Raw genomic sequence first — 9,309 nt, forward strand, 5'->3', positions numbered from 1 at the left:
GAATAGATAGTGCCATTATTTAAGGATCAAATCAGGGACAATTCAAGATATAATAACCATACACTTTTATGCATCTTATGAAATAGCAGTCAAGTATATAAAAGAAAAACTACAACTACTCAGATAATTTGAATAAAATAGCACACACGGAGAGGATTTAAATTATTCAATCAATAAGCTCTATTTATAGAAGTACATGTAAATAGGGAATATATACTTTTTAATGTCCTGAAACAAAAAATCAATCATGAATTGATTGAAAGAAATTTTATAAATTCAGAAAGTTTCTAAAGTTCATGTGATCTCTGATGATAATTCAGGAAACTAGAAATTAACAATGAGAGATAACACTAGCAAAATCCACTTATCCATGGATATAAGAAACACTTTCCTAAATAGGTGTTAGATCAAGGAGGAAATAAATACTCAAGTTATGAACTGTCCAGGAACTAATAAAGAAGAGAACATTTCATTCTAAAACCTATAGGATACAGCTCAAATTGTGTCAGAGTAAAATTTATAGGAAGACTGAGAATATTTTAACTGATAATTCAACTTAGAAAATTAAAGAATAAAATAAAAATAAATTAGGAGAGTATTAAGTTGAAGTTAGTGCAAGAAAATGAAAAAGATGAATAAAAGTTTCTATCTATAAGTAAGAAGGGCTTTCCTGGTAGCTCAGCTGGCAAAGAATCTGCCTGCAATGCAGGAGACCCTGGTTCAATTCCTGGATCAGGAAGATCCCCCTGGAGAAGGGATAGGCTTCCCACTCCAGTATTCTTGGGCTTCCCTGGTGCCTCAGTCCGTAAATAATCCGCCTGCAGTGAGGGAGACCTGGGTTTGATCCCTGGGTTGGGAAGATCCCTTGGAGGAGGGCATGGCAACCCACTCCAGTATTCTTGCCTGGAGAATCCCATAGGCAGAGGAACCTGGTGGGCTACAGCAACTTAGCACACACATGAGTAAGAAATACATCTTTAAAAATGCCTAAGAAATTAAAACTTCTAGTACAGGACATTTGTCACATTGGATTGTCATCAAAGCTTTATCACAGGCAGAGGGATACACGATGATATTTTGAAACTATCAGTCCTGGATAGTTAACTTTTTATCCCAAAACACGATAAAGAGCCAGAGTTGTCTGCAAAATGATTTATTGGGGCTGGTTAAGCAGGCAGAGGAGGTAGAACTGCTATGCAGGAGATATAAAGGGGAGCCCAGAATCTCATGGGAGAGCTGAGAGAAGCCAACAGAATGCAGGAACAGAGGGATTGTTCTTATAATTGTAATTGAGTTGAGACTGACTGGCAGGGCTGGATTGAGATGCATGGAATGTAGCAGGAAACTTTATCATCTTTGGGGTCATTACAGTCAGTATTCTTCAAGCACAAAGACCTGGCTGACCCCTGGAGGCCAAAGCAACCCTGAGCTGGATGTGCAGGAGCAGACAGATACCATGCTTAGGTGTTCCAGAGGATGATGACTGTGATAATGGAAGTGGTCAAGAAGAGCAGGTAGAGGCAGAAGAGCAAGGTGTCCATCATGTGACTGAACTGCACCCACAGGCTGACCAAGTGCTGCTTTTGAGCCTTGTCTTCCTGCTGGGCCCTCGTGGACCCAGGGCACCCATTTAGCTCTGTCTCTCTGGGACCTGGCAACTTCTGCACCAACTCCATGGGCTCCTTCACACCTATGGAGAGACAGAAATTCAGCCATGGGCCACCAGGGTCAACTGGGGAATTGTGAGGGCAGGGAAGGAGGTAGGAGCAGAAAAGCAGAGGTGATGGAAGAGGAAGCCTGGGCAGCGCTGACATCCCTCACCAGGCAGGTGGGCAAGGCCCGTGTTTCCCTTCTGAGGCGCAGCGGGACAGCATGTCCTTGGGCTGGTGCAGTGTAGAAGCAGGAAATGGAGCCAGCGAGGCATGGGTGGGGGCTGGGTGGTGGCCAGGTGCAGCAGGTAGGAGATGAAGATGGTCTCCAGCAGGCTGAGCACCATCAGGGACAGACACAGGGCAAAATAGACACCTGGAGGGAAGTTGGGCCTGCCTGAGGGCCAGAGGCACCAGCCAGGACTTCGTTCTTCTCTTCCAATCCCACCCTGGGAAGCACAGCCTCTTTTGCCCAGTATATCTCCCTTCCCTGAGCCAGTTCAGCCAGTCCCTCCCACCCTTCTCTTCTGAAGAGCTGGAGGGGCCATACTGATGAGGGGGGTGCCACTGGCAGGGAGTAAGTCATTCATCACGAGCAGGAAGACGTTGTAGCCCAGCAGAAGAGTTATCTTGAATGGGGCACGGCTCTCGCTTCCTGCTGGCAGATAGAAGCTGAGGGCGTCAATGGTGACCAGAAAGCTACTCGGCACCAGGAGATTCATAATGTAGAGTTTGGGTCTGCGCCTGATGGCCACCTAGTGAGAAGGAGAGGAAGGGAAATGAATATGGGATTCAGAGGCTGTTTGGAATAGTAGTGACTGTTTCTGTCTCTGCCTTCCTCATTGGTCTCTTATCACTCTGGTATCTGGAGCTATGCAGACAGCTTCATATTTTGGTGTAGAACTTGCCAAGGGAGAGTTAGATTAGAGCTATGAGCTTTAGGAGGAGTATGTGGCTAGGCAGCAAGAAGAGAGGGTTCTGGCCTCTGGCAGAAGCGGTAAAACTGGGAAGCCCTGAAACTTGGGAGATATCCATTTGGTGGAGATTGTAGGCAGCAAGCAAGAAGGAAGGAAAAAGCAAAGGCCTCTGAACTCACATAGAAGATGATCTGATCATACAGGTTGGTGCCCACAGACTTCTTTGGGGTGGCCTTGTTAATGGCCAGGAGCTCCCATTCTCCATGGGTCTGAATGATGTTCTGGGATGTGTCTGCTATTTCCCACACTTCTTTCTCCATGCCCAGCGATATGTACTCCACTGGAAGGAAGAGCCAAATAATTTTCCAAAGATAGTCTCCTGTTGACTCAACTCTTTTCCCATCCTTTCATTCAACAATTTTTAAAAGTTCTTTATAAAAAACATTTATTTATTAATTTGGCTGCATTGAGTCCTAGTTGTGGCATGTGGGCTTAGTTTCTCCAGGGCATGTGGGATCTTAGTTCCCCAACCAGGAATTGAACCTATGTCCCCTACATTGGCAGACAGATTCTTAACCACTGAACCACCAAGGAATTCCCTCAACAAATATTTTTGAGTGCCTGCCATATGTCAGGAAATTTGCTAGCAGCTGGGGATGGAAATGCACAATATTTTCCTAACTCCCTAGGAAATATTTTATGGAAAATATTTAAGCATCCAAACAGACTTAATCTTTGCTGCCCTTGGTCACTGTGCATGCTAAGTCACTTCAGTCATGTCCTACTCTTTGCGACCCTATGGACTGTAGCCTGCTAGGCTCTTCTGCCCATGAGATTCTCCAGGCAAGAATACTGGATTGGGTTGCCATGCACTTCTCCAGGGGATCTTCCTGACGCATGGATAGAACTTGTGTCTCCTGCAGCTCCTGCATTGCAGGCAGATTCTTTACTGCTGAGCCACCAGGGGAGCCCATTTGTCACCATTTATTCATAATTTTTTATACATTATTTTCTGTTGCTTTATTGGTTGCTCTTATTCACTCCATCCCTAAGATTCCACTTCAGCTCACCTGTGTAGAGAAATGAGCTGAAGGTGAGGGTGCAGTTCTGCTGGTCAAAGGGGAAGTAGAAGATGTTCAGGTTACAGATGCTTACCACCTTCATGGGTTTCTTATACCTGATGCGACCTTCATTACTTATGAATGCCTTGAGGCCTTTTGGGGTCTTATCCACATCCATGCTGTAAGAGAAATGAGGTGGGAGGCAGGAGCAATGTTTTTTCTTCTTACCCATTTGCTCCTTTCTCAGCCATGTAAGACCACTTATAGTGGCCTTTGGTAGATTGTGCACCATTGTTGCCAGAAGGCGGGGCTTCCCCAGCCCTTAATACGCACAATTCCGTGATGAAAATGTCTGGGAGCCACAGGTTCTTGGTTGCCACACTGATCTTCGAGATGCCGTCACACTCCTCTGGGTTCCAACTGATAAATGGGTTGTCCCAGACCTAGAGCCCAGATGGAGGAGAGATTGAGAGCCTGATAGGAATCAGGGTTATTTTCTCTGCCTTTTAAATTTTTCTTTAAAAAAGAAGTGCTATAAAGTATTTCAAACACATAGAAAAGTATATAAAATAATGTAACAAACATCAGTGTATCTAACACCCAACTCTCTGGAGTCAGTATTCTGATAAATATATTTTGGCTTTTTTTCAAGAAATAAGAATTGCAGATAGAATTGAAGCTCCTTATGTCCATTTCTTCATAAACTTTGATCCCTCTGCTTTCTCACTTCCATGGGAAATTACTGGTGATCAGAGAAATCCTGTCCTTTCTGCAGAAAGGTTGAGATTCAGAGTTGAAAGGTCAGTGGCTCAGCCTCTCTGAGATAGAATTGCCTTCGTGTGAAGTAAGGGCAGGGGGTAGTGGGATTGAATGAAATTAGGCATGTGAAAGGATTTTGTGGAGTGTAATGCTGTTTTTAGGTAAAATGTATTAGTCTCCAGGGTGGTTTTAACTGTCTTCTAGGCCCCTTTGATCAGTTTCTACTGCAAGGACACCTTGAACAAGTCCTTGGGTTCTATGAAGCCAAGAGACTTGGTGGTCTTCCTCTCTTTGGCAGGTGCAAGGCACCATCCTTTCTTGTCTCTGGGTTGACCTTTCCAAATTCTCCTTTCCAAAGCTGGTGACCTTCTCTGGAAACTTTATTCAAGGATTATCCAATTCTGAGGCCTGGGGGACTTGTCTGTTCTCAGGGCATTTACAATGTCAGCAGCTGCAGTTTGTGGAACCACAGCCAGAACAAAGGGCTATATGCACATTAAATAAAAATTTATACTAGACCAGCACTTCTCATACCTCACTGTGCATATGAAATATCTGGGGACTGTGTTGAAATGCAGATTCTGATTCAGTAGGTAGGGTGACTAATTCATCCTGGTTTGCTGGAGACTTGGATTTAGCAAAATTACATTTTCTGAGAATTCCTCAGTCTTGGACATGCTGGGATTGTTAGTCTCACTAGGAGAGGTCCTAGATCAAGTGCATTTCTAAGCTACCAGGTGGTGCAATCAGCCAGTGCTCCCCATCTGGGAACCACACTTTGAGAGCAAGATTAGGTGATCATGACTATTCTTCCACTCCTCTCTCCTTCCCTTCAGCCAATCTTTTCAAGTTAGAAATTGAAGTCATTTACTTTCATTTTCCCCCTCATTTTCTAATTAAAGAACTTAAGGTAGAAATTTTCCATAAAATTTTCCAAAGTTATATTGGATTGGCTGTAACGTCTTACGGAAAAACGTGAATGAACTTTTTGGCTGGCCCAATACTTTGGCTACATTTATTAGACGTTCATATGAAATCCTCTTCATTCTAATTTCTACTTAGCTGTTTATTTTCTCTTTAGTCGAACATATTTTAGAAATTTAATTTTAAATTCCTAAGAAATAAGATTTTGGGGAAGGGGGCTACTCTTTGTATTTTGTATTATAGTCAGAGATTGTGGTCTAGATAACTTTTGCTTTCCTTCTTGGTGGCCAAAAATATGGTCAGTTTAGGGGAATATTCCATTTGTGTCAAAAAGATTATGCATGATCATTGTACAAAGTTTGATATGTTTATTAAATCAAGTTTCTTGAAAATCACTATATGTTTATTCTTTTTTGACTTGATTTTTGAAAGCAATTTATTGATACCTTTCACCATACTTGTAGATTTTTAAGCTTCTCTCTCATATGTTTCAATGTTATGTTTTGGGGTACATAAACTGTCATAATCTTTGTTTAAAATCCATTCTGACTGTAAATATATAGAGAGAATAAACAGTGTTGGTCTTACCATTTCCAGCCACAGAAATGATGACAAGAGCTGTAACTGTTCATCCTGTCAAAAGAATTTCCTGTTTCCAGCATGTTGGTGGTACAAAGTCTGTGCATCCCAACCGTTGCTCATTTTTGTTTATCAAGTCCCAAGGTGTGTAAAAGCTGTGCTGTGGTCAAATCCAACATTACTGGTCAAGGACAGAATCTTGATCAAAACATGTGTTAGGCCGTGGGCAGAAGAGTTCATGGCAGGACTGGATTAGAGTAGTGCTTCTCAACCCTGGCTCTATCTTTGAATTACTTGAGGAGTTTAAAAAATTCTGATGCCCATGTTCCATCTAGTCAGAACTTCTGAAGGGGAGCTTGGACATTGGTGTAGAGCCAGGGAAGAGAGTCAGTGGGTGACAAGAATCTTCTGTGTATGATTATACGTCATTCTGCTGAACTGGATAGAACTTCTTTGGGATCCCCACAGGGCACATGCTTATAGCAGTGATGGAGGAAGCTTTGGTGTGTGGTTAAGGGTTTGGGGCATTGCCTTGCTGGGAGCGGGGAAAAGGTTAAGGATACTAAGGAGGGCCAGAGAGTCAGTACTCACAACATTTAGGATGGCAGACACAGTGAAGGAGATGTTGACTATGGTGGGGATGCTGAAGTTGATGACTGGACGGAAGGCCTTTCTTTCAAACACTGAATCCAGAGCGGTGGTGTACATCCCGTTCTGGCCAAACCCTGTGCAGTTGATGGTGAAAGTACTGCCTCTTCCTGTAGTCAACATAGAATGTGTGAGAATTAGGGGAGAACACTTATGTTCCCTATATGAGAGGGTACCAGGTCAGCAGCTTGGGGGTAGCCTGTGATATTAATGAGATAGTGAAGTCGCTCTGTTGTGTCCGACTCTTTGCAACCCCATGGACTGTAGCCTACATGGGATTTTCCAGGCAAGAATACTGGAGTGGGTTGCCATTTCCTTCTCCAGAAGATCTTCCCGACCCTGGGATTGAACCAGGGTTTCCTGCATTGTAGGCAGATGCTTTACCATCTGAGCCACCAGGGAAGTCGATATTAATGATACCTAACATTTATTGAGCATTGAGATATAGTTCAAGCCCCTTTAATGGATTACCTTATTTAATCCTTCCAAGCCCCTATCAGGTAGAAACTATTTTTATCCTCATATAATAAATGAATTAACTGAGTTTCAATAAGAGGAAGTAAATTTCTGCGGTCAAACAGATCGTAAGAGGCAGAAACTGGACTCGATGTAAGCCCAGGTTTGTCTAATACTGCTGTACCGTATACCCCCTTAGGTATCATTCTTAGGAATGAGATGGAGAATAGGGGAAAAGGATCACCATGATCCAGGTGCCAGGCACTTCCTACAAGGTGAGGAAAGAAGGGTTGGGCTGGAAGGCAAATGATAGAAACTAATGTGGTGAGCTGAATTAGGGCTCTGGGCTCCTTGCTAATGTTTCTTTCTCCATGCAAAGCATGCCCAAATCTTTATGCAAACACTGAGCCATGGGGCAGCAACAGCCATCAGAGAGAATTACATTCCCAGGGCCCCAAAGAGAACATATCTGTTTCACCTTAACCACCCCAACCTTCCTTCCCCTTATTTGCCCCTCAACCCTATATCAGCCTTCTAATTTGAGCTTTTGAGGTCTTGCCTTCCCCTTTCTTCTGACTAGTAGATTCTAATTTTCTACTAGAGCAAATTTATTAGAGAAGTAGCAACCTGGAATGAGAAATAAAGACGGTTGGTGACCTCCGTGATGAGAACATCAAGCCTTATCTTTTCCCAGACTGACAGTGCTCTCCAGGCAAATCCTCGGATCATTCTGTGAGCGATGAATATTCATTTGTCAATCACTGTGCGTGGCCAAAGGACATTTATCATGTTTTTTACTGCCTAGACTAGGTGTACAGTTTGTGTTTCTTCTCTGCACTGGCCTCTAAAGCACCTCTTGTTCAGTCCTCTCTTCATTGAATCCTCTCAAGCCCCTATCAGTTAGAAACTATACTTTTGTTTTCCTACACCTCCCCCTCATCCAAAAGTCACATGACAACCTAAAGGGATAAAATGCCATTTATTGGCACCTATCAAATGCCAGGCTCTGTGTGGTCTTTCTCATTGAATCCTCACAATGCTTCAAGGTGGTCCTATTTTACAGATGAGAAAATGGGAGCTCTGAGAAGTCAAGCAGTTTGCCCAAGTTTACACAGGTAGCCAACTGAGGGACCAAGATTCAAACCCAGACCTTCTAGTGCTAAATCCCATGTTCTTTCCAGTATACCATGTTAACTCCAGTATGCCAGTAAAGCACACTGTAGCTTTACTCTCCACCTGCTGCTCTCTGACATCTTACCTAACCTAGAGCACTTGGATGCAGTAACTAGTGGGGAAGTTATAGCTGAAAGTGGGCCCTTTGCTGCAATGGAGTAGGTTTCAGAGCTATAGAGAGAAAGAATTACACCTGTGCATAGAAAGGTGGATAGTCATGGAGGCTAAATGGTAGAGAAAACAACTGGGGATGGTTCATGAAAAAAAAGTAGAAGAGTCCTTATGTAGCATGTCAACAGAAGGGGATCTTCTATCTTTCAGAGGAGAGCCTATTTGGATATTATGGTAACATAGTTATGAAATAATTATGCTCATCTTAAATAATTTCTAGAAGTTGGAAATTTGAAAGCACATCTTACGTGTTCTCCCAGAGAGGGTCCTTGCTTCTTTTCCTGTGTTGCCCATGTCTTACCTGGAAGCAGAAGACTGAGAACAATATAGAAGGAGAGTCTCTCCCTGTGGAACCAGCTTCTGTCCATCTTCTTTGTCTAAATTCTCCTATGAGCCTGTACCAGGACCCAAGAATTCCCAGACTAAAAGAGCACAGGCCACACCTAAAGTCTAAGTTTGAATACTGATAGGATTAGCTGACCACTGGCATTTGTAACCTCCCTGGAAACAGAGTTCCGGTTGTCTTGTCATTGCCCTTGCTTGAGGTTTAAGGCTTCTCTCTCAGATGTTTCACTACAACAGGTGTGGTTGTGGATTATCTGATATTTACTATCTTTAGATATTGGTGTGATCTCTCAGTCTGTAGACTCATCTCTTTAATTCTGGAAAGTTCTCAGTTATTAAAAAACATTGTTTTTTTTTTCTATTCTCTCTTATTAGACATATGTTGGATAATTCCTTCTATCTCAATATGCCTCTTAACCTCTTTTATTAGTTTCCTATAGTTTTTGTGACAAATCACAAACTTACTGGCTTAAAAAAACCTCTATTTGTTATTTACAGTTCTGTAAACCAGAAGTCCGAAATTTGTCTCAATCGGCTAAAATCAATGTTTTGGTGTGACAGCATTCCTTCTGGAGGCTATAGGAGGAAATCCATTTTCTTGTCTTTTCCAGGTTTTAGAGGCTGCCT

The 9,309-nt window shown here is 42.8% G+C and overlaps 1 protein-coding gene across 2 annotated transcripts; it reads right to left on the minus strand.

Moving 5' to 3' along the window:
- Positions 1–1,460: 1,460 nt before the first annotated feature.
- Positions 1,461–8,705, minus strand: LOC138080196 (5-hydroxytryptamine receptor 3E-like). Of its 2 annotated transcripts, XM_068973150.1 has the most exons (9): positions 8,639–8,705; positions 6,481–6,647; positions 5,899–5,943; positions 3,961–4,070; positions 3,637–3,806; positions 2,746–2,906; positions 2,200–2,404; positions 1,822–2,025; positions 1,461–1,690 (listed from the first exon to the last, which is right to left on the minus strand). In XM_068973150.1, the coding sequence occupies exons 1-9, from the start codon at positions 8,703–8,705 to the stop codon at positions 1,461–1,463; spliced, it is 1,359 nt and encodes a 452-aa protein (XP_068829251.1). The 2 variants fall into 2 exon arrangements, with proteins under 2 accessions (XP_068829251.1, XP_068829256.1); XM_068973155.1 differs by lacking the exon at positions 5,899–5,943.
- Positions 8,706–9,309: the final 604 nt, after the last annotated feature.

Source organism: Capricornis sumatraensis, chromosome 1, assembly GCF_032405125.1.
Source record: "Capricornis sumatraensis isolate serow.1 chromosome 1, serow.2, whole genome shotgun sequence".
Classification (NCBI taxonomy): Eukaryota; Metazoa; Chordata; class Mammalia; order Artiodactyla; family Bovidae; genus Capricornis; species Capricornis sumatraensis.